A 24,077-nucleotide genomic window follows, 5' to 3' on the forward strand; every position below is an offset into this window, starting at 1 on the left:
ACAATGAGAGGGAGTATCTCTCTTTCTGTCTAGCATCCACCCTTCCCTCCTGCTTTCTCTCCTGTGTGTCATCTTGTGGCTCGACTGCAGCCATGAGAGGTCGAAGCCCCCGGGTTTCCTCTTCACATTTCCTGGGGAAGTCAGAGCCACTTCCTTCTATTCAACCAGACACAGAGCTTTTTAAAGATGGTCGAACACCAACACACAAAACTCGCCGCACACACTGGTGGGACTCGCACAAACGCAAACACACACCCCTGATGTTCACCTTTTCCCCAGAATCTATTGTTGACATACTTCCAGGACGTGATGGAGAACGCCTTCGCCCTCCTTAAGTCTTGAAAGTCAGTACAAAGATGGTCACGTGATCACTTTGAGCTCCTGCTTTCATTCAATAGCAGCAACATTTGGTGCACAATGCCATTTTTAAAATCTGGTCTTGTCTATTTGTTCTTGAATCGTGGGAAAAAATACATTATAATTATTTTTTTTCAATAAAATTCTGTGTTTAATGGATTTTATTGAATCTTCAAATCTCAACATCGCAGAAAATCCACATTTTTTACAGTTTTTATCACATTTCATCAATAAAAGTTACTCATATGGCAATTGACATCTTAAATCAGTTTTGTCAGAAAAAACGTGCTTATAAAATAAATTGCGAACACAGTATTTTAGGAAAACATGCTCCGATTGGAAGGTCATACATTGTCTCAACAAATAGCCCACAGGTCTGTCATTGTCTGAGTAGTGTTATAATCACACATTAAGGGTTCAGAGTGTTGTATTTGGCGGCAACTAGCGGTGAGGTTGCACATTGCAATCAACTCAAATGTCTCCTGCGAGCCAAATTAAACAAAAAATGTGAATGGCCCTCTTTATAGGTTTGGTTTGTCCATTCTGGGCTACTGTAGAAACATTGCAGCCGGCTCTGTGAAGAGGATCAGCTCATTTTAAGGTAAGAGAAACAGAAGTACCGGTATTCTTATTTTCAGGTGATTATACACACAAGAAAACATACTTGTGAATATTATATTCCATTTCTGCCAAATAGATCCCCCAAAATAGTACACACTGTTGCTTTAAGAGGGAACAGAGTAAAGTAACCGATCTGCAGAGGCTGGTACCGTGCAGACAGAATACATGTGCTTACACATACACATGTATGGCACCAGCATCAAACACACACCAGCCAAAGGCTTTGACTCTCTTGCAATGACGGAAAATTAAGAAAATATATTTTATAACAATACAAGCAGTAAATTAAGGCTCACTGGATTAAAATGCACTCACTGCTGGAAGAGACTTTTTTTTGTCCTTGAGCATAAAAGTGCTTCAAATCATGAAAAATACACGAGTCAACAAATGCCTTAAAAATACCCCGACTGAGGTAAAAGTTACTTGATATAATGGTGGTAAAATCTTGACTGTAATAAAATGACCAACGGGACAGAGGTGAACTTAACATACACACTGCTTCAATATTACTGGAGGGGAGAGTTTCATATACGTTTCATAATGTCTTTGGTTTTTGGTAAAAATGTATAAATAAATATGAGGATATATATAAATATATATATGCGCAATAACCCATTTTTGTACTTTCCTCACAATGAAAAATACATCAAAAGTTGTATTTATACTTGAATCATACATGGAAGTATCTTTTGTGCGGTTAAAAAGTATCCCTCTTAGTAGTGTGGTACACTGTACTATATCTGCTGTACTACTACTATACTATATGTACTTATTTATCACTTCTATGGAAAAATAAGGGGACAAACGGCAAGAGTGGAATTAACAAAAGGGGAAATGAAAGTAGCCTATTTATGACTGAAATAAAGCCCAAAAAAAGTGTTCCATTCACTTTCTTTTCCCACACACTCACATAGTGCTTTTGTGTTTTACACACTGGTGCTGCGTTCAAATGTCCACGTGATTTTCTTTGAACCACATTTTTCGCCTGTCTGTCCTGACTGAGGGCAGAAGGGTGTCTCACAGCGAGAGGTCAGTACCCGGCTCAGGGGGACGGCCCCAGCCCCGTCCCATCGGTGGCCTCTGAGTCTCCGATGATCTCCCAAGTGGAGGCGGAGTTGCTCATGTGGGTGGGGCTCCGGCCGCTGCCCGACCGCGTCAGGAAGCCAAAGCTGCAGCCGAAAGAGTAGAAAAGACAGGCCTGAGGTCAGATCTGCTGTCAGGGATTACAGCTAAATATAGTCCTGGATTGACGGAGATCCCAGGGCAGTGACAGCGTCAGCAGAGAGAGAGAGAGATGAAAAAAATGCCGAAATCACAGACAATGTCTGCTGTGTTGTTGCTCTTGCTTTGCATTTAATGATGGTTGCAATGCAAAGTGCTTCAGTTGTTAGCAATTAATGTATCATTCTTCTTAGTAAATGCTCTCGACTTGTTTCTCTTGGGAGACTCTGAGGTGAACAAATGTTTTTTTATGTTTCTTTTTTAATTTCAGATCATCTGAAGCCCAAGTGACGATGCAAAATGCAAAACATATTTATGAGACTGATTGTGTCAATAAGATTTCCATGCCTGCAAGTTAAACCCTGTAGTCCTTATTCTTCTAGTTCAAACATTTGGTCACATGTCTGACGTTTCTCCTTCTCCCTCCCATGCCTCAAGCAAACAACATGAAGATAATCCCGTGTCAAAGGTACACATTTACTAGATAAATGAAAAGATATCCACTGAACCACGTAATGGGAAGCTCTTCTTTGGACAAGCACACTGTATGCACATCATGTGTGTTTTGGTCATTTTTCCTTTGCTCAATTTAACCCTGTAAAGCCAATGCGTGCAGGGAAACCAACTTCTCTCAAAGCAAAAACATAAGCAGCGACAGATGGCGTTATCGACACATCGTCTCTGATGTTTTGCAGACCAGCACTGTGGTGTCCTGAAGTCTGAGCGGTGTAACAGTGTAGGGTCGAAGTTGTACTTACAGGTTTCGAATGCGTGACTCAGCTGGTTTGTCAGTGCCGTCCACTTCAGAGCCATCGACTTCTGTCTGCCCGAACAGAGAACACCTCTCCTCCTCGTCACTGAAGAAGAAGAAGAAAGAAGCAAACAGTGATAAAAATCCCTTCTGTTGTGAACATATTTCTACACTGGCCCGTTATTTCTGGATGTGATGAGTGTTTTTAAGAGAGACCTGCTGCTGGAGTCGTTTGCACCAAAGCCAAGCATCTTTGCCTTGATGAGCTTTCTCCTTGTCTTAATGGCAGAGCGGATGGCTTCTAACAGGAAACCCGGACACCTCTCTTCATTCAGGATCTCCCTGCAGAAACACACAATCATTTTCATTTAAACATAAAAACTGGCAAAACAAGACATGTCCACACACACACACACACACACACACACACACACACACACACACACACAAACACACACACACAGCAGACCCACCTCTGATAGTAGTTGAGCTCCTCCTGCACCAGGAAGAGGTTGGTTTTGAGCTCGTTCCTCTCAAAAATGATGTCACGCATCTCCTTCTTGGTGAAGCACGGCTGATCGGGATCCTTCTGGTCAACTGGCGACTTTTTCTTGGACTCGCGAGCGGTTTGACTCGACTTGGACTGATGGGAGAACAGAGAGACGTGAGGTCATGCTGACTACAGAACTACTTCAAACTACAGTCCACAACAAACTGTCAAGTCTTGAGCTCGCAGGAAAGACGTGATGTTTTTTTCCAATTGGAGTAAGTTTGAAAGCAACTCGTACCTCCGCCAGGAAGAGCATGCGATCGGTGGCGTGTATGTGTGTGTGTGACGGAGAATGAGTGTGCACCTCTGTGTCTGTCCAAGTCTAATCTTGTGGTCGACTGCAGCAAACTGCATTATATTTTGGGTGCCTAGTTTCTCGTGGTTGCGGTGAATCACACTTTCTAAAAAACACGTTTTATTACCTGTTCATACTGCTATTGACTGCCTGTTTACTCCTTTTAAAATCTTCAGCTCTTTTCCAGAACATTTCAGAATGAGTGAAGCATCAGAATTGGTTAATTGTCCAGATCCATTTTGACTTGAAGTTGAGGGATTTTTAATAAAATGTGAATGCATCTCTGAATTCGAGAAGCAAACACACTTCAATACATGTGAGAGAAGTATTATATTTTTTTCTTTACATGAAATAAAGGACCCATGAATGAAGGGTTTAAGAGTCGTGCATACAGGGCTGTCGCTGTTGGTTTTGTCCAGCTGTGTTTGGAGGTTTTCTATCTCTTTGCTTTTCTCCTTCAGGTCGGCCTCCATGTCGGCCTTCCTCTCCACGGTGCTCTTCAGCTGGGCCTGCAGCACGTTCTGCTTGTGTCGCAGCTCCGCGTTCATCTTCATGAAGCGCTCCAACTGCTCCTGGAGCTGCACACACACACACACACACACACACACACAGATAAACTACTTTTAATCATGAGCAGCAGCAAGTTAACGAACTAAACAGGTTAAAAGACAAACAAATAGTTTCCATATTTCCCACCAGGTATAAATATAGTTTAACTCAATAGTAACTAGCCAGGGCTGAACCAAACAGACAATCTATCTGCAGTGGGTCAAAACGTCTCCATGCGTGTGATTTGGACCGTCTGGGGCACGGCGAGGACAAGGAATGAAACCACACGAGTGTAGCATTCATTCTAAGGATGAAAAGAATTTCTAGGCATTCCATTGAGCAAACTAGTTCAGTTGACCATGAGCTGTTTTGTTTTTTTTCAGACGTGAGTCAACTGACTGGGAGCAACACACACCGAGTTATGGCTGCTATTTAACTCACGTGATATACGTGCCTCAACACAGAACCATGTGCAAACACTCACACCCACACACACACACACTGTGGCTGTGTGTGTGTGTGTGTGTGTGTGTGTGTGAGAAAACTCTGCCCAGACTTGTGTTGAGTGCAGCTTAATCCTCAGCGGGTACCTATGCAGATAATCTCCACACTCTTCCCTCTTCCCCTGACACAGTCCTTGTCTTCTCGCGTGTTCATTGGTGGGGTTTACATGACGTCGCTTCTCTTTCGATGCTACATGTGTTACACAGCTATGCAATTATGGAAACATTTTTGTTTCTATGAGGAAACCGACCTTTGTAGCCACAGCCATAAATATTATAAAAGTGTGTCCAAATCTGATCGGTGTCATGCACGAGAGTAAAGACAACAGCTTTCTTTCTACTTTTATCTTCAGGCTAGAAGCAAAGTGAATGCCAGCCGCCATCAGCTGTTTCATCAATGAGTTGAGTTGCGAGCTGCTGTGCGTGAATGTGTTCATCGTCTTAAACATTCGTGTTTGTCTCTCCTTACCGCCTCTGCCTCTTTGGAAATGGTGGTTATCTCCTGGGCTTTTGCCCTCAGCTCATCTCTCTGCTTGTCCACCACCTCCTTCAGCTTCAGCATCACCTCTCGCTCCTGCCGCTGTGTCCGGTCTGCTCACATGAACACACGAACAAAGAGCGTCAGGTACATAACAGTGGCCCTAAATTCACATCCTTTTTGGGAAGCCCTTTTTTACACTGACTGCTGGCTACAATTCTTGTTATAAATTTAGAGTAAAGATCATCAATTGATGACAAAAAGTCAGGAATGGAAAAGGTAGGGTTATATTGTTACATTATGTCATTCATTGATGGTTAATAAAGCCTCTTTACTGATCTGTAGAGTTGTGTAATAAAGTAATCATGGGAAATGTGAAAAGTACAGTGAAGACTGCATACTGGGTATGAAAATAATATACAAAGCTCCTTTGATTCCAGCCATACCATTCATGGCAAGATGTTTTTTGTTTGTTTTATGATTTGGATTAACTGACTCTTTAGACATACTGGCGCTGCAGCGTGTTTTAAACCAGATACTATCGTCCCTTAACACTAAAATCTTGTACATAAACTGAAATAATCGACGGCACATTTGAACTTCAAGTCAGCCGAGTGAAGCAGCCGTCACATTCATAACGTAAAATGAAGGATCACGTTCAACTGCCACATGGTCAAATAAATCATGAATTATGACGTCATGATTTTCCTGTCAGTACAAGGAAACAAGAGTCAGCAAAGTGACTCCACCTTCTGGCTCACGTTACTGAGAAGCCTAATTAAATATTTTCTGTTTCACATTGTCAACTGTCAAAACAAAATGTATTACCAGTAAGTAGCTGTCAAATGTAAATGATGTGAACCAACAAGTCATTACTCAGCCAGTTAGCGTGATTGTGATTAAAGAAAAAAAATCCTAAATCCAAAGTGGATTTAGAGAAGAGCTCATGCCAACCCTGGATGAGTCTGTGTACTCTAGAGATCATCAGGGCACTCGCACCAGATTCAAATCCAATTCTCAAGCAATGAGGTGTGAAGAATGCTAGATTGTTCATGTGATATCCGCAGTTATTTGTTTTGTGTTATCTTTTGTAACCCACACAGAGTATTGAGAGCCATCCTAAAAACACCCACGGCTTCACCATTTCCAGATTTGATCGTCCACTCAACTCTCACAGGTGTGAGAAATCCCCATGATTCCCTCAGGCGTTATGAAATGTTAATGTGCACCTCCACTTTTAGCGGTGAGACGTAAACTGTCATGTGTGTATACAAACAATAGGTAGCATGGATTGATGAAAGGATTCTTTTGCGATGTTGTATTTTGGAGCTGATTTGGGAAGTAATGTACCCAAATGCCCAGTTTCCAAAAACCCATAGCTTATTTAACATTTAACATTCCAACCCTGGGACCTGTACCTTCCTCTGCATGGCTGCCCTTCAGTCTGCTCTGCAGCTCCTCTTTATCCTCCTGGAGCAGCTGAACCTGGGCCTCCAGCTCCTCACACCTCCGTCTCCACTGCTGCTCCTTCTGCTGCAGCTCCTGCTCGAGAGGATGGAAGACCGACTGTAAAACCATAACCTCAGAGATGTGATACTAAACTTTCACCAACAAAAAAAAAGAAAGAAGAAGACCTGATGTAATTGCCCTCTGTGCCGTTAAAATCTCATGAACATGTAAATATTTGGCTTCAGCAAAATAAGTTGTGTCCAAGCGGGTGTGTCAGTTTGTTAAGTGAATACAGATGTTTTTGTTTGAATGATTCCAACAACCACACCTCTTCGTTCACTTTCTGAGTAACGATTATAACCCCGTCTGTCATGCACCGACACTACGGATTCAAGTTTATAGAGTCGCACATGCAGAGGATGAATCAGCACTACTACTATAAGCACAAAGGACACAATCTTTGTTAAGCCTTTAATGGCATGATCAAAGTATTTAAAAAAAAATCCTTTCTTTTCCTGCACAAGAAACATTTTAAAGATTGGTTGTCACACAGCCCCACAACAATGCAGTTCTTTGGTGTGTTATTTACCCATAACACAGCATGGTACAACGGCATGGCTGCTGCTGTGGAAGTACTGTACCAACCTCCCTCTTTTTCTTTATGTTACTCATATCAAAGCAGCATTTTACTGTGTGTCTTTTTTTATGTCCCAGATGTAGTTCAATAATAACACACTTATAACTATGTAGCATGACTTGTATGCAGCATTGACTGTTTGTTTACTTTGCAGAATGAGGTGTTACATTTGAGTCTAGACCATATTGAACCATATGGATTGATGCTGCTCGGGGGCCCCGGGGCAGAATTGAGCAACTGAGGTCCCGTTGACCCCTGATATCACACTTATGTGCATATTACAATTTAAAGTTTCTTTTAACTGAATTTCCACAAAGCAGTTTAACTACCTAGTGGCCCACATTGTCCCATTGGTAGTTCAATGTACAGAATAGTTAATGCGATACACAAACTCAAACATTTTATTTATAATAACTAGTCTTCTTTAACTTTGATAAATAACACCAAGTGCACCAATTGAATTGAAGCTACTGCTCATGCTGTACTATTACATAAACACGTCTGACGTAATGGCTTCCCCTAAGCAAGGCTGTAACGAGCACACAGACGTCTCTCACCCGTATCTCATGTTTGTCGTTGCCCTCGTCGCTTTCTTTCCCCGCACGTTTCCTCTGCTGCTGCAGCTGCAGCGTCTCGAACGTCTTCAGCAGCTCCTCTTCCTTCAGCTTGTGCGCGTGGTTCCTCGCCGCGAAGTTCTCCAGGAGCTCCAGCACTTTCACTATTGTCGGCACCAGACCCGCGACGCTCTCTCTGCCCCCGCCGTCGATGAGCTTCTCCACCTCGGTGCCGATCAGTTTGGCTATTTCATACACGTCGTCCACGGTCAGAGCCGAGAACGTCCGGTGAAAACAGCCCTCCGAGTGCGCTTCGGGTGCCTCCATGTCCGAGTGGGGACCAGCTCACTTCACATGCTCTTAAATCCGGTATCGAAACCGACAACGACCAGTCAGCGCGACGTGACAGTAAGCCGTTTATACACGAGTGCAGAAAGTTCAACGTCAATACATATTTGAGCGCACGCTGCAGACACGCCTGAACTTGTTTTGCGTATCTTCGAACACCTCTTGCATGTTTAATGTTTGCTCAAAATAACACAGCCTACCAAAAATACAAGAACATCGAGTACTTGGCTGTGAAATACGGAGTAGAAGGCTGGACAGTACTCCTGCAGTCTACTCACTGTTGGATCCGCCTACTTTCCTGACCAATGTAATTCTCACGCGCGCACGCGCACACACACACACACACACACACACGCATGCACCAAAGCGTCTACATTGAATTTCCTGTTGATCTGCAGTGACAAATGCTGACCTATAACTGTCAATCACATAAGTAAAATGAAGTCCCACACAGGTTAGACTCCAGCATAACTCCATTGCACCAGATTTAAAGAGGAGTAAAGAGACATCTTTCAATGGCAGGCCCCTATATTCAAGATCCTGGTATCCAGATTGCTGAAGTGTGCTTTAGCAGCTCACTGACACCAAACCAAGCGGGTTCACTTGAGGCAGCGTTGACCTCAGGCTTCTCCGAAAAAGGGAAGCAAGCGAAATAAGTTCCAGTCAAAATTAACATAAATGCTTCACTTCTGGTTCCAGTTTTATTAAGCAATTAGAATAACAAATCATCACAATATCACATGACAAATGTTTATTTAGAAAAAAACAACCTGTGATCTTTATTTAAACCAAAGCTACAATGTCAGAGGGTGTACAGTACAACATGGTAACAGGGCTTTACTGGCAAGAAAATACAACTTTCAATTTCATTTCTCTAGAGCAAAGGGGAAATGAGTCTTTACCCTTTTGAAACGATAATTATCAAATATTACCCCAAAGTATTGTGTACTGCAAACTACACTGAAATGTACTTATGTTTAGATTTATCACACAACGTTGAAAGACTGCATCTCGTTGAAGAAGCTTTGCTGTAATAATGGAGGTAAGAGAGTGGGGAACTAAAACATTGGTGGAAAATATTTTAAAAAACAAACAAAACTTAACAGGTTTCTAAAAATGTCCCAAAGCCTTTACATCAAAATTTCCTAAACATCACAGTTGCATGTGTTCAATAGAAATATTACAAGGACTCATCTGGACTGGCGCCACGTGATCGTGGCAGAGCTATCTACAAAATGTGTGGCGAGCAGGACGTCTGCTCTCAGGCGTACATGTCCTCCCGGTCCGCATTATAGATCTCGCCCTCCTGCAGTGAGGCAAAGTTTAGGAAGTGCGAGGGCCGGTGGACTTCATGGTAGAACTCCTTCGGGTTGGCCAGCTGCAGGTCGTACTTCATGTTGGGGTCATGGCGAACACCTGGAACAAGACAAACAAAACGTTTGTTTTAAAAATCACAGATTCTATACGACATGCATGACTTTAGTAAAGGAGCCTTGACTTGATAAGCCAGTTTATAAAGACACCAAAAAAAAAAAAAAAAAAAAAAAAAAAAGAAACTATGGCTACTGACCCATGAAGTTGTAGTTCCAGGACACCTGCCCAGGCACCATGAAGAAGCCCAGGAAGCGGTCAGAGAGCAGCATCTGCACCCTCTCATAGTGGGACGGCAGGTAGCCTTTAGGGTTGTTGCCCTTGTCCGTGTTCTGCCGGCCCCACTCGTAGCCACTGGGTGTCAGCTTGTAGGCTGTGAGCGTGCACGAGCCCGGGGTGAAGCTGAAACCGGAGGTAAAATACATTAAAGCAACAACTCCTCACTATTAAAAAGCACCAGACAACTACAGCAGGCAAGAAACAGAGCACAGATGTAGGAGCAAAGCGGCCGGTCCAGATCTGGAATATAGACTTCCAGAGTTAACTTTCAACAGTCATGAATCATACCTGCAAGTGATGATGATGGTCTTCTCTCCGTCCCAAGAAGGGTTGTCAGCCATGACCTTTGCATGGGTGGTGACGTCCTGTGGGGACAGCTGGGGCGACTCGTTAGGCTGAGTATGTATCCAGCCGAGGGGCTCCATTTCCTGTTTACACAAAGGTATAAGTTTGAAATTGTCATCTTAAATCAGTTACAAAGCAGCGAATACAACTAACTGGCATCCATCATAAAATGGTAAAGAATGTGCAGGAAGATTCTGTCAAAGTGCACGTTTGTCTTACTTTGAGGTATTCGTGACCAGGCAGCTGGTTGGGCAGGTGGACAGTCTGGTGTGTCCCCCACTGTGGCACCATGACGATACAACGGATCTCCTTCACCTGGGGGTTGTCTGGTGGACTGGTGCCATACAGGTAGCCTGCAATCTGGAACAACACAGCGCACATCAGTATCCACAGACTTGATGAGACCCTCGGGTAGAGAGTTTGTCTATCGACTGCAGTACTATGAACCCTACCTGTGCTCGCAGATCCGAGATGCAGATGAACTTCTTGAGCACGTTCTTGGGCAGGATGTAGGTGTAGCCCGTCTCCTTGATGTCGTCAGATGACACGTAGATGTGGTTGGTTCGTAGGTGGAGGTTGGCAGCGGATATGGCCCTGAGAGGTGAAGCACAAGGAACATTAAAGACAACTGAGATGGGGAAAAACCGATGGTTAGTTTTCCTTATGGATGATAAACTCATTCCTGAGAGAAGAAATGCCCCAAAACAAATTAAAACAATCAGTCCGCTCACCTGACTCTCCATTCTGTCTTGGAGGAGAAGGTCTGGGTCTCATAGTTTGAGGTGGTGGAGGTGATGATCTCGTCACCGTGCTTGTTGACCGTCCGGGTCTGCGTGGCGGTGAGCTGCGACTGCTCTTTGGTCTGCTTCTCAATCTCGGCGATCTGCTGGCGCTGCTGAGACGGAGCGGAGATCTCCATACCCAGGATGATGTCACGGATCTCAGACTGGGTCAGTGAGGCCACGTTCACACTGGACAAGGGAAGCATTGATTACTAGACACAAGTTTAGCTTTGGTTCTGTGAGGTTACTCAACAGAACATTCGGATCCAAAACTATCTGAGCAACACACTGTATTTATTTCAGGCAAATATTCAGTCCATGAAGTGAGACTCACTTGTTCTTTTTGCCGTAATCTGCCAGAATGAGATCTTTGAGCTGCACTTCCACCTTGATCCACTCCTCGTCAGTGAGCGTGGGCCAGATGTGATGAGGCTCGGTGATGGTGGTCTTGTCAGGTTTCAGGATCACTTTGGCGCGGTCGTTGTTGACGTGGAGCGCCCTCAGGATCAGGATGAGTCGAGAGAAGGCCTAGAGAGTGGGACAGAACACAAAACACAAACTATTTACACAGGGGATAAGTTGATGTGCTCAGGTATACAACACAGCATGGCAGAGAGACTCAGTAGGATCCATTTATTCCTGGTTTTAGCTTACGTGATAGAGTGATACTCACTGTGTAAGACGAGATGGTCTTGAGCCAGTCGTCGTAGAGGTTGAACAGCACCATCTGAGGCTCTGTGGCCTTCAGGATCAGGTCTCCAAACTTCTCCACCTTCAGACAGGCCTGGAAGGGCAGCTGCAACTCGGAGCCTTTGATCACGATGTTGGGGAAGTCAAGCAAGTGGACCTGCACAGAGAGAACAATGGCATTAGATCTGGAAAGGAGTCATTTAACTTCCAGAAATGACACAGAGATGACCCCTCAAGGCTTGTAATTATTAGAGAGTTATTAGCATGAAAGAGTCTCACCTCCAGAGGGTCCAGCATGCCCTTCCTGGTTACAATGATCTGTTTGGGCTGCTCTTCCACGGGGAGGGAGCGAATCAGGGCAGCCACTTCTTCAGCTGTCTTCCATTTGGCCAGCTGCAGAGATAAAGCAAGAAGGAAGTTAGAATCTAATAAAGGAATGAGCAACTTCATGCATTCATCTCGTCTCACACAGAGGGGGTAGGAAGATGTTTCTGAGCGAGTGCGTGTCACTCAGTTAGTACTTTAGGGTCGTACCTGTCCCAGACGTTTCTGTCCGGCCCACACAGATGTGTGAATGATCTTGAGGAAAAGCTGACCAGTCCTGGGGTTGAAGATGAAAATAGCTCCATTGATGGGCTTCGTGGTCAAGTTACCCTCAAAGGTCTGTTGAGATAGACGGAGAATAAATGTGACTAAATTCAGAGGATACATTTTAATATTCCTTTGCAAGAGAAACATATTCAGACACTTAATTTACAACAGTGAGAGGGAGTCATTTCAAAACGAATAGTGCTCTGTTTGGGGGGGGGGGGGGGAACAGTCCGCCTCACCTTGTGGATGGTGACTCTGTACACGTTGGTGTCGTCTACAAACCAGATGATCTGGTTGGAGAAGAGTTCGCCATAGTTCTGCGAGGACAGGTAGGGCTCAGTGGGCTCGGAGGAGTACAGCTGCAGACCTTTGCGGATGCGCTCCCTGAGCACGTACAGGGCCGGGTTGGCCTTCATGATCTTGGCCATGGCCTGCTGGATCAGAGGCTTGCTTCCAGGGAACCAGTTACCATAAGCACTGTGGAGGAGATAAGACAATGAGTTAAACACTACATTCCTCATTGATTTGACCGCTGTTGAGGACTTCATGGAGGTCAGAGTACACTGACCCAACAACACCATATGAACCGATTTACTGTTGAAAAACAAGTTGGGAAGCTAGTGTGAAGACCTCCGAGGCTACTGCAGAGCATACTTGTTTACATGAACAAGTGGATACCAAAATTCAGGCATTTGCCATACATACTAGATATTTGTACACATCTATAACACACTAGGGATCACTTTAAAATCATTCAGAAAACAATGATTCACCCTTTTCAACCACCAATTAATGCTCCTTTGTTACCTGTAGCCGAGATAACTATGCTAGTTCATTAGACATATTTTAGCGTATGTGGCACCACATTTTAATGATTCCCTTTTACATCAATCATTACATATCTGCCATCATGCTGGTCATGTACCTGTGGAGGTTGTAAGCCAGGTCGATGGCAATGAGCACCCCGGTGGGGGAGGGGTAGATGCTCATGTTGTCGGTGGTGTAGTCCAGGAACTTGGCCCTGGCGTAGCGCTCGATGTCGTGAGAGTCATAGTCACCCCAACGCAGCTGGATGTCGATCCAGTACTTCTGTGTGGTGGTGCTGTCCATCACGTCCCTGTAGGAGGAGGTGCACATTTTAATGCATAGAAGATAAAGGACCTTTACAATTCTTCCATTATGAGTTTACAAAAAGCCTTGGAAAGATTGGAAAGTCGTACTTTGAGTCAGCCAGCAGAGACGGTCTGGAGACGTTCCACTTGTAGGACGCAAAGAGGAGGATGTCTGCACACGAGGAGTTCATCTTGTACGACTTCCTGGGGTGGATGGTCTCCTTCTGCACCGTCTCAATCTCAAGAGCATCCAGCTCTTGATCAAACACCTGAAAACAAAAAGGGGAAAAAAAAAAGTTACAAGCATTGTGAGAACAATCCCAAAGCAAGTGAAAACTCATTTTAAGAACAAACTTCAGCGCACTACACTTCTGTGAAAACCTGCATTAACGTACCTGACAGAGATCCATGACAACACTCTCATGAATCTTCTGCCACAAGTGAGCCCTGAAGATCTGAATGAGGGAGATCTTCAGTGTTGGGATCTTGCCGTGCATGAAGATTCCTGTCAAGTCGAGTTGCACCTGGAAACCCACATACACCTAAAGACAGAGGACAGAAAACGTGAGCCAAGACAGACAACTTTAAACCATTTCGACGGTTCTTCATGACTTCTTGATACATTTACAAAATGTTGGTTGTACTAACGTTAGCTCTGTTGATGGTGGGGGACCACCAAAGTGTGAAGCGACGGTTGGGGATTTGGTTCAGACCAGACCGCTGGGCATTGGTCAGCTTCTTCCATTTCATGGACTCCTCAAAGCCACTGGCCTTTTCCCTAAAGTCCAGAAATTGAGACAATTGATGCTTTTTAGTGAAGGAATAAAACAAATCCACAACTTGAAAAACAAGCTCCAGGGATACAAGTGTTATGGGAGGAAAATAGAAAACACACAAAGTACAGCACGTTTTTCAGGTAACACACATTTAAGTTGTTTGAGCCCTAAATGGATCAAATTCTTATTTCTATTAAACTCTGGTACTATAAGCAGTCTTAGTATCAAGGTGTTCTCACCAGAAGAGACCCTCCCAGGTGGGGAAGTAAGTGCCTTTGAAGAGCGTGTGTTCCAGGATGCCCTCCACACCACCCAGGGCCTGGATCATGTCTGTGCGGTAGTTGTTCAGGTTCCACAGTTTGCCGTCGTGCCTCTGGTGAGTCCACCAGAACGGATTCTGCTTCAGCACCTGCACTCATTCAGGACAGAGACGTCAACAGATGTATGCACGTTGGTGTCAAAATGCAACTTTTTAGTATATTAAAGTCAGTGTTGTAACATGCAAATTGTAATAATATCAGAATTAAACTCAAAACAACTGATCCCTGGCACATCATTTCATCCTTCAACCCATCAGTGGTGTCTCCATCATACCTGGTACTGTTTGAAATCGGTCCTGACTCTCCAGCCTTTGTCATAGGCCAATGTATGTCTGTCCTTCTGGAAGAGTGTGTTGATACGGGGGATTCCTCTGTCCCACGAGTCCTCCAAATCTTCCAGGGTCAGACGCCTGAAACACAGCCAACGCACTGCTGTTATCTTCGACTAATACCGTTAGATCAGTGCAGAACAGCAGATCCTGTGAATCCATCAAATGTCATTGATAAGCTGATCTGATTAACACAATACCTGTTCTGGGCGATGGCCTCCTGTCTTTTGAGGGCGTACTCGGCCCAAACCCTCTGGGAGTCGATGAACTCGCTCTCCCAAGGCTGAATGTAACGATACAAGTTAGGAATCAGCTGGTCTTCCTCGTGGCTCATTCCGGACCTGAAGTGGGTGATACCCACATCTGTCTGCTTGGACCACCTGGAAGAGAGAAAGAGGCATTAAAGTCCAGTTTTCTAAGATAATTTACTGCCCAGAGATCAAGACGACGGCAGCCTGCATGCCGACTTACCGAAGGTCCGACTGTGGAATAAGCACGTGGCCCATGGACAGCATGCCGAGGCCGCCCAACTCTTTGGGAGTGTAGAAGACTACAGGAGGGAAGCGGCTCGGCATTTTGGAGTTGAGGCCGATCTTGATACGCGTCTGGATCTTGTTCTCACACTTCACCAGCAGGTCCAGGAGCTCCTGGGTGTTGACCACCGCCTCGCGGAAGTACGTCATCAGACCGATCAGAGCAGTGTTCCATTTGTTCACAATCTGGAGGTAAAGAGAGTACGTACAGAACGGTAATCATCACTTTTCCTTTCTTAAACCTCACGTGTTACATGCTCTAGTCCTTTGGGAGAAGGTTTTTAGCTGACCTTGGTGAATGTGGTGGATCCAGAGGCCATCAGGATCTGACGCACTCTGTTGTGGAAGCGCTGCATCGATTCATCATCCACACGCAGGAAACACTGCGCTGTCCTCTCTTTGGTTACCTACACACGACAATACAACCCAGAGAACTTAAAAACAGGAATGTGATCATGCCCACTTTAAGACAGATGGTGTCAGTCGTACTGTAATGTATCGGATCAGTACTCTGTACCGGCCGATATCCAAAGCCCAGGTATCGGATTGGTGCATCCCTTGCCAACATCAACAGATGCTTATATCGTGGGCATCGATTCCTCACCTCGTTCTGCAGGTTCCACACGCCATCCTTGTGAGTAAACTCCTCGTAGCTGGTGCGGCACTTCGGCAAGATGCGGCACTCAAAGCCACACATGTTGAAGAGCAGGTTGGGGTTGTCTTTGCTGTAGACCGAAACAAAGCTGTTCTCCCACTGGACAGTGGTCACTGATCTGGGCAGGCGGTTCTTGATGTCCCAGAACACAGCACGTCCCCTGAGAAGAATAAGATCAGAAAAAGAGATTAGTCTCCAAATCTGGTAATTCATTTAATAAGATTTAATAATATACTGCTAGTTTAAGAGGTGGAACTCACAGGTTGACATCGTGCTTCATCAGTCTCATGCGGGCATCGCGGGGCCAGCACTTCTTGTTGTTATAACCCACTATGTTCTCATTGTTGGGGTCCGGGTGCTCCGTCAGGTACCTTTGAATCAGGTCTCTGGCCTCATCAGCAGAGAATCTGGTGGACCCACGAAAAAGCCACAACTTAGAATTTATCCCTGAAAACCTCATTTTTCCTGTTCATAAATCTGTACCGTTGGCAGAAAGCCATACACTAACTAAAATAATTTAAAAAGAAAGGCAGTTTGTAAAACATATGCTGCCCATCAGAGCCTGTGTTGCCAAAAAGCAATGTGTCCATTAGTCGTTGGAATCATTTCTCACCTGAAGAAGATGTGGATGCGGTCGATGTAGCGGCAGTACAGTCTGATTGGGTGGGCACTCTCCGTGGGCGTGTCTTGGAAGCTGAGGAAGTCGTTGGGCATCTGCGGTGGGCCGGCCATCTCACTGGCGCGGTGCAGGCCCAGCACCAGCAGGTCCATCACCAGGCCGTAGTACTGTACAATGAACGAGGCAAACTGGAGCCCCCTGATGATGCCGTAGGAGTTGGTGTGGTTCATATCCTGGAAGGACACGAGTCAATAAGGAAACGAGTAAGATCAGGCACAACTAAGTACATAACTGCATGTATGTATAGACATACTAGAGAGTGCGTTTACCTTGTAGTTTATGACCACGTTGTTCTTGGCCGTCATGTAATCAGCGATGTTGTGGTCAACAATGAGACGCAGCAGCCTGTTGAGCAGAGTCAGATCAATCTTCTCGTACATCTTCTCATAGCGGGACTCCAGCATCACGTTGCACTCTCCCTCGGTCGTCTCCCACACGTCCTGCAAGTTGTTGATGCCTGAGGAGCATTAACAAAAAGATCAGGTTTGACTTTTTACTGGGGCTTTACATAATATGATCAGACTCTAAACAGTAAACACTATGGTTGGTTCTGACCTTGGCACCACTTGTAGACCAGGAGTGGTGGTGGTTCAGTGTCAGCAGGTTTGATCCAGGGCGGGAAGAGGCGTCTCTTGTCCGCCTCGTACCACAGGTACTGGTCAAGGTAGGCGTCTGTGATCTTCTCCAGGGGCTCTACATCGTACACGGGCACCAGGTGACTGTACAAGTCCATGAACTCGATACCCACCTGCAAAAAAGACGTAGTTCTTAGAATGACGGGAATCAAATATGATGTGTAAAACACATTAACAGCATCACGTCTGGGTCCTTACCTCTTTGAAGGCTCTCTGGGTGAGCAGGTGACGTTTGATCCTGGACAAGGCCTCGTGAGGATTGTCGTAAGCCTGCTCAATGAGCCCCAGCTCCTCCCTCTGACTCTGGTTCAGACGAGACTTCACACTGGAAAACGCAGAAACGCAAACGATTAAGTAGAAAACAATATTCTGGCATTTACTGAAGACGTTGTTCATGTTGTAATTTTTACCTGTACGCCTCCTTGAGCCTCTCCAAGGCCAGGATGAGCAGCTTGGTGTCATGTTTGTAGGACAGCGGAGGGAAAGGGATGGGCGAGAACCGCCGACTCTCCAGCCAGTGAACAGTGGTGGTGTAGATGGCCACCGCCTCTTCAGCTGTGATGTAGGGGCCATCCTGTAGGCAGGACAAATACACTTCATTCAAAATATGGCAAAATGCAATGGACCGAGGCTTCAGTATGCATTTCTTGACTTATTTAAAAAACATGTAGGCGATTAGAACAGCAGAATGTAAAGAAGAATATAGTACAAGTATAAATTATCAGAAGCACTATCTGAATGGTGAGGAGCCAACTGCAGCTGCAGCCAGAGATATTAAAACACCGTTCATTTTAATATTCCTCTAGTTCTTACGCACAGGCAAGCAGACCAATGCAAGTGCGCCTTTGTAAGAGGACTTCCACTGAAATACCTCAAAATTGATTTTATAAAGTAACATTTACAAATAGACAAAAATACAGCTTTTTATTCGATGGAAATTTCCTTTTTGAGGCATTTCTTTCGGTGCGCTACCTTCAGGTAGTTGTGCTGTCTCTCCTGCTCCGCTTTCAGGTACAGACGAGTCAGCCTCCCCAGGTTCTTCTTGCACACCGTCTTGTCCACAGTGGCTCCACGGCGGATTCGCTCACGGTTGTAGTGAGCAGTGTTGGTCCACCAGTCGGCTTTAGCCTTCACGTAGCGCAGGATCATGTTCTCGATGGGAGTGGGCAGGCCCGGCACCTGTAATGAAAGTCAAGACAAATCTCCAATTCAAACAAAGCAGTGCTTTAAGTATTCTGTGATTAATCAGTGTCTATTAATAACAACTCATCTGCTCTCCGCTACAGCGAAAGTGATCTCTGTAATGCACTGACCTTCCAGGGGATGTTGGCCTTCCAGCACCTCCAGGACTCACTGAGGTGCTGCAGGATGGTTCTGGCCTTGTTCTGTTTGATGCCCTCGGGCATCATGTCCAAGATGTCATGCATCACAGCGGCACGCAACTCCAGGTCAAAGTGAGACTCCACGCGCTGTTTGGTGACCGTCTTGGCTACGCCCTTAGAGTGACGTCCTGTTGGGGCAATTGAAAACAGTTATTGCTTAAACGTTTTTTTAGTTCCTGCAGACGCAAACCTCTGAGCATCATTCAATTTTAGTTCTGAAATACAAGTGGCCAACACAAGAACATGCAACAGTGTATATGCATACCTTCAAACTGCCTGGCGAGCAGATTTCCCAGCCACCTCTCCAACAGTGGAGTGATTCCCCGCATGAAGAACAGCCACACTCTCCAGCCGGGAGCCCAGAAGCCACAGCCTGGACCCTTGCCCACCGGACCCTGTTCAACAAAAAAGAGATAATCATGATCTACACTTAAGGCGGCAAGCTAAAATAATGTTGTATAGTTTGTGGAAACGCTTTCTATCGACACCAAACATAATATCTCAAATACACAAACGATTGGCAGATGATATACAGGGATTGTTTACTTACAGTGTTGAACCGGTAGTAGATGAGATGCTTCAGATCTTTGCACATCCGGATTTGTCTCATCAGCTTGTACTTGTAGCGGTACATGCCGGTCAGCTGGCCCACATGGGCGAAGATGTACTGCAGCCCATCAGACAACTACATTACAGAAGAAAAATTCTGGGATTAGTCAAGTGAGAACTTTGTAAGAAAAAGCCTGAGGGGGAAGCCTCCGAGTGTGAGACGAAGGAAATGATGCCGCTTTAATGACACGAGTCCACGCTGGGACCAGACGAGTGTGCTGCAGGTTAAAATGTGTTGCTGAACTAACCTGGAAAGCATCAACATTTCCCAGTCTGTACTGCACGTGGCTGTCCACCACCAGCTTGCTGAGACGCAGCACCTCTCTGCACAAGTGAAAGGCGTTTCCGAATCGGGACTTCTTTCTTTCCTGGGGGACAGAAACAAGAACAGTTGTAAGTCAACCATGGACACAGTAAGACCCTTTTAACAATAAAACAGAAAATGTGGATTCACTAAATTTGGAGTATTTTTGTGCGTAAACTTCAAACCAAAAGGATAACAAGAATATTCTAAGTTCAGAGCATCGTTTAACCTGCATTCTTATATTGCTTACAACAACAACAGACTGCTCTGCCCCGGAGATTGTACCTTTGTGGTCAGTGTCTTGACAGGCTTCAGGTTGAAGTTGTAGTCGAGATGCAGGTAGTTGAGGTTCTTACGGTGGATGAGCAGATTCAGCATGTTGTAACCCTGTCTGCACACCTGCAGACCCACCTCCACCCAGTCCAGCTTGGTGGACTGAAAGAACTTGGTGGCCTTGAAGGAGCGGAACAGATACCTGAAAAACAACAGATTTAAAATTGAACAGAAGACGACGCATTGAGCTAAAAAACAGATTAAATTAGAAAGACAGATTAAAATTAAATCAAAATGAAGTGTCCAGGGATGCTCACCTCTTCTTCTGGGCTTTGGGTGGTCTGTGTTTGAGAGCATTGAGCACATAGTACTTCAGCAGTTTCTGGTATGACACACGTACTTTCACCGGCTGTCCTGCAGGGCAGTGCTCACGGTACCTGGAGGACAAATTAACAACTTCCATTTAGAATTTCTCAAATTATCATTTTACATCTGAATCGGTTTTCAATCTGTAAATGATGACGCGTCTCGTTCCAACATGTTGGTAGTTTGCTCACCAGTTCTTGATCAGGGGGATATCTATGGCGCGCCTCGTGCGCCCAGATCGGAGGTTGAAGGGTCTCGGTGCCCACAGCAGAGCGATGCCGTTGGCAGTGTTGTCTGTGTAGAGCGGGGTCTCCTTGAGGAAGGGCTCCGCATACTCAGGAAGCTCAAACTCCTCATCTTCGTCAGGCAGAGGCTCCTGACTCTGTGGGTTCAGGAAAGTACAATGACAATTTAAGAGTGAGTTATAGAATATTGACTTTTAAAAAGAACAGCTAAATGTAAGGAAATGGGATGTTAAAGAGTTTTACCCCAAATCAATTTTAACTTGAAATATTTAGAATCAATATCTGAATGGTGACTGGTCAACTGCTACTGCAGCAACTAAACGTCACCATTCATTTCAATATTCCTCCAGTTCTTACGCACAGGCAAGCAGACCAATGCAAGTGCGCCTTTGTAGGAGGACTTTATTCAAAACGAGAAAGTATTATCCATCTTTTCAGCCACAGTCGTCCACACTTACCTTGACAGAATGTCTGTGTGAAATGGGGTTGATCAGCGGGTCAAAGTAGAACGCTGGGAGATCTGGATCTTCCGTCTTGATAAACACCACGTTGGGTGTATGATACCTGCGAGGGTAAAGTCTAATTTCTGATCGGAATATTTTTTTAATTTACATTTAATTAATGTTCAAAGAACTCATTCATTGATTTCTTACCAGGTGAGGTGGACATGGTGCGGCAGGTTGTTGTACAAGTAGGGGAAGGCTATTTTGTACTCAGTCCTGATAGGCTGTCGGATGATAATCTTGTTGATGTCATTGAACTCATTCCAGTCTTCATCCCTGCAGGAGACACAGAGGATCAGCTACGGCACAAATCATCTAGCATCTACTTACTAGTTTTGTTTGGGGTGAAACGGATTACCACTTAAAAAATGACATGAAACACGCATCTCCTAAATGCTGAATTAAGAAAGTGTGTATGCCAAGTGCCCTCCACTATGCAATAACATGAATAGTGTAAAGTCTGTCGGTCAATAATTGATTAAAGGCGAGCGGTCCTTACTGGAGGTTGATGTCCCTAACCAGTGGCTCAAACTTCGGCCCCCCAGGGATGGCCATGTTCAAGGCCTTGGAAGTGAAGAAGGCCTTGAGGTCAAACAGGTAGAAGTAGTTGAAATCCACCAGGTCCGTGAGCAGCTGATTGGCCAGGCGGTACAGTGTGGACATCATGGGCAGTGTGAACTGCCAGCGACGGTAGGTGGTGCCATTTACAAACCTGAAGAAGACACAAATTAATTAGTTTGATTCGGCCAAATACACATCAGCTGAATATGTCAAACTTAAAATGTTTGTTTAAAAAGAGTGATGCAATGGCTTACTTGGCAGCGTCTTTGAGGGGTTGGTGCTCATAGAGCCACTCTGCAACTGAAGAGTCCTCCTCAGAGTCCAGCTCCATCTGGATTGCCTCCAGTGGTTCCACATCTAGGATGTTGTCAGCGTAGTCCAGCGGCGGCTCCTCGTCATCAAATGGTGGAAAGCGCATCCGCTTGAAGTGCCGACGATCACGCTTCTCACGTCGCATCATGATCCACATGGTGCTGGGAGGAGGGTCAGATATAACAAAGATTAGATATATGAATGAGTATAATGTACACTTTTCAAACATGTAAACGCCGTGTACTACAAACATGAAAACACAAACGCATCCGCCAACATCACACTCCTTACCCCCACTGGGCGATGTAGACAGGCTCGATGACCCAGGGGATTTCATTCACAAAGGAAATCGCTCCAGTGATGTGGTAGAGGACCGGCACATCTCTGATCTGCTCCCAGGGCATAGGCATGTTTTCCAGCAGCTTCAGCACAGCATGGGGCATGTACTTGAGGGCACTGTTCAACAAAAAAAGATACAGAATGAGTTGTGGTGATGGATATTCTTTTAGCAAAGGATCATTAAGTAAACCAAGAAATTGTGCACAAATAATCAGTTTAAAGCTTACATCTACTTACGGTACCTCTCAAAAAGTTGCATTTAGAATTGTAAATTGTTAAGTTCACTATGGTGTGAATCATATTTACCCGAGGTACACCCTCTTGTCATGGCGAAACTTTCTATTAGTCATGTCTCCATGGTCCCTGATGATCTTGCGGACATGTTCAGGTGGCATGTCCTCCTTCTGAGCATCCACAAAGCCAAACTTTCTCTTTTCTGAGTAGCGCTTTGCCTGCAAGTGCTGCCATTTTCTTGCTGTATAGTTGGCGGAAATTCAAAACAAAAATGACAAAATTATTCACGTGCACTTGCGATATAACGTGGTAGTTTTTAACCGCTCTGGGAATATGCTGCATTGAGTGAAAGCCAAACATACCTTTCTCTTGCAGTTTTTCCTCAGACATGTAGTCCGGGACAGGCACAGGAGGGGGCACACCTGGAGGCATCCCTGGAGGCATCCCTGGAGGGACCCCTCTGTAGGGGAAGGTGGCTGCCATGGCGCCTCACTACTAATAACAAAAACAACGAATTTCAATGAACAATGTGTTGTCCGTGTGTAGTTGTTATGTTATCAATCAGTGGGGTTACACTTTGAATTTAAAAATCACATTTACATGATTACACAACAGCTAAAATGATGGAAAATTCAATTACACAGAGTTCTCTAGGTCAGTTAGTCTAACGGTGAAAAAGCATGCAAAGTTTGAGAAATCATTACATTTAAATGAATCTTGTTAATTAAAAACAAGTTATAAAATTTAACTACTGCACAGTCTGTTATCCAAGTAAAACTAGCATTACCATTCATCTGGTTAGCAGTTAGCCTGCTAGCTTAACAACATGGCTTCCGTACGGCACAACGTTGTGCAAACCTGTTAACTTAGATCACTAGACTTCACTTATTTTAAGTTCGGTAAACTTCACAGTACAAAATGCAATCAAAGTAGTATTTACAACACGATACACAATCGGTTCATAAAAAAGCTCAAGTGGACGTTGGCCCTCTAAAGTGAGTTGTTAGTTAGGCCAAGCGTGGGTGAAGCGGTAAGCTAGTGCTAACACTAGCATAGCAGCTAACAACTGAACGTGAACAAAAACGAAAACGCGTACAGCACCACGCACCTTCACTCTCAGTGAGATTTATCAACGTTGAAGAAAGCCGCGTTCCACACACACAATCGGCTACCATAACATTTCAATTTCCAAGTTGTATCGTCCTTCTTCCCGATTCGCCGTTGTGTTGGTTTGTCTTCTTAAAAACCGCACGACGGACGGACGACGGCGGCCACACTATGAACGTAGTTCACTGGAAGTCACAGACAATCGGTACGTCGGATATAAGTACGTCACACAACTAAATGGTTGAGGCTCTACGTCGAAAAAATACGCAAACGTTAGACAAGCGCAATTTTCCAAAGTACCCGGATGACTCGGTTTCCGGTGCACTACTGCCCCCTGTAGCGTTGGGGTGTGAACTACAGGCTCTCAACAACAAACAGAAAGGCATTCAGTTGGATACATACCAAATCCTTCTGTAGATAAGGGGGTCGACA

The 24,077-nt window shown here is 44.9% G+C and overlaps 2 protein-coding genes across 3 annotated transcripts; both read right to left on the reverse strand.

Moving 5' to 3' along the window:
- Positions 1-510: 510 nt before the first annotated feature.
- On the reverse strand, positions 511-8,441 carry rilp (Rab interacting lysosomal protein). The gene is made up of 8 exons (XM_079272256.1): positions 7,969-8,441; positions 6,744-6,867; positions 5,317-5,438; positions 4,188-4,373; positions 3,424-3,593; positions 3,167-3,292; positions 2,958-3,056; positions 511-2,147 (listed from the first exon to the last, which is right to left on the reverse strand). Exons 1-8 carry the CDS (start codon positions 8,290-8,292, stop codon positions 2,021-2,023), a joined length of 1,278 nt encoding a protein of 425 aa, XP_079128382.1. The 5' UTR covers positions 8,293-8,441; the 3' UTR covers positions 511-2,020.
- A 559-nt stretch (positions 8,442-9,000) lies between these two features.
- On the reverse strand, positions 9,001-23,802 carry prpf8 (pre-mRNA processing factor 8). Of its 2 annotated transcripts, none has more exons than XM_079272373.1 (43): positions 23,647-23,802; positions 22,901-23,030; positions 22,611-22,779; positions 22,257-22,421; positions 21,908-22,126; positions 21,592-21,804; positions 21,243-21,368; positions 21,048-21,153; positions 20,536-20,726; positions 20,296-20,415; positions 19,991-20,180; positions 19,650-19,769; positions 19,343-19,477; positions 19,058-19,187; positions 18,724-18,920; positions 18,383-18,589; positions 17,821-17,984; positions 17,609-17,735; positions 17,331-17,523; positions 17,045-17,232; positions 16,710-16,948; positions 16,357-16,503; positions 16,046-16,256; positions 15,732-15,848; positions 15,380-15,627; positions 15,109-15,288; positions 14,854-14,989; positions 14,499-14,668; positions 14,132-14,261; positions 13,879-14,025; positions 13,592-13,752; positions 13,297-13,488; positions 12,611-12,848; positions 12,315-12,443; positions 12,060-12,173; positions 11,764-11,937; positions 11,425-11,618; positions 11,040-11,279; positions 10,761-10,902; positions 10,528-10,668; positions 10,252-10,391; positions 9,884-10,086; positions 9,001-9,729 (listed from the first exon to the last, which is right to left on the reverse strand). In XM_079272373.1, exons 2-43 carry the CDS (start codon positions 23,019-23,021, stop codon positions 9,575-9,577), a joined length of 7,029 nt encoding a protein of 2,342 aa, XP_079128499.1. In that variant the 5' UTR covers positions 23,022-23,030; positions 23,647-23,802; the 3' UTR covers positions 9,001-9,574. The 2 variants fall into 2 exon arrangements, with proteins under 2 accessions (XP_079128499.1, XP_079128498.1); XM_079272372.1 differs by having other exon boundaries at positions 22,901-23,033.
- Between the last annotated feature and the right edge of the window lie 275 nt (positions 23,803-24,077).

The sequence above is a fragment of the Melanostigma gelatinosum genome, assembly GCF_949748355.1.
Source record: "Melanostigma gelatinosum genome assembly, chromosome: 7".
Taxonomy (NCBI): Eukaryota; Metazoa; Chordata; class Actinopteri; order Perciformes; family Zoarcidae; genus Melanostigma; species Melanostigma gelatinosum.

What these genes read in the sequence shown, in the direction of transcription:
- rilp (XM_079272256.1), bottom strand. Translation starts at nt 8,292, where the DNA reads ATGGAGGCACCCGAAGCGCACTCGGAGGGCTGTTTTCACCGGACGTTC. An exon ending in AAACCAACAGCGACAGCCCT is followed by an intron (nt 3,594 to 4,187) that starts GTATGCACGACT and finishes TTCTCCCATCAG; the next exon opens with TCCAAGTCGAGTCAAACCGC. An exon ending in GAGCTCAACTACTATCAGAG is followed by an intron (nt 3,293 to 3,423) that starts GTGGGTCTGCTG and finishes GTGTTTCTGCAG; the next exon opens with GGAGATCCTGAATGAAGAGA.
- prpf8 (XM_079272373.1), bottom strand. Translation starts at nt 23,021, where the DNA reads ATGGCAGCCACCTTCCCCTACAGAGGGGTCCCTCCAGGGATGCCTCCA. An exon ending in GCATGCTGGACCCTCTGGAG is followed by an intron (nt 11,938 to 12,059) that starts GTGAGACTCTTT and finishes CTCTCTGTGCAG; the next exon opens with GTCCACTTGCTTGACTTCCC. An exon ending in GATTACGGCAAAAAGAACAA is followed by an intron (nt 11,280 to 11,424) that starts GTGAGTCTCACT and finishes TCCCTTGTCCAG; the next exon opens with TGTGAACGTGGCCTCACTGA.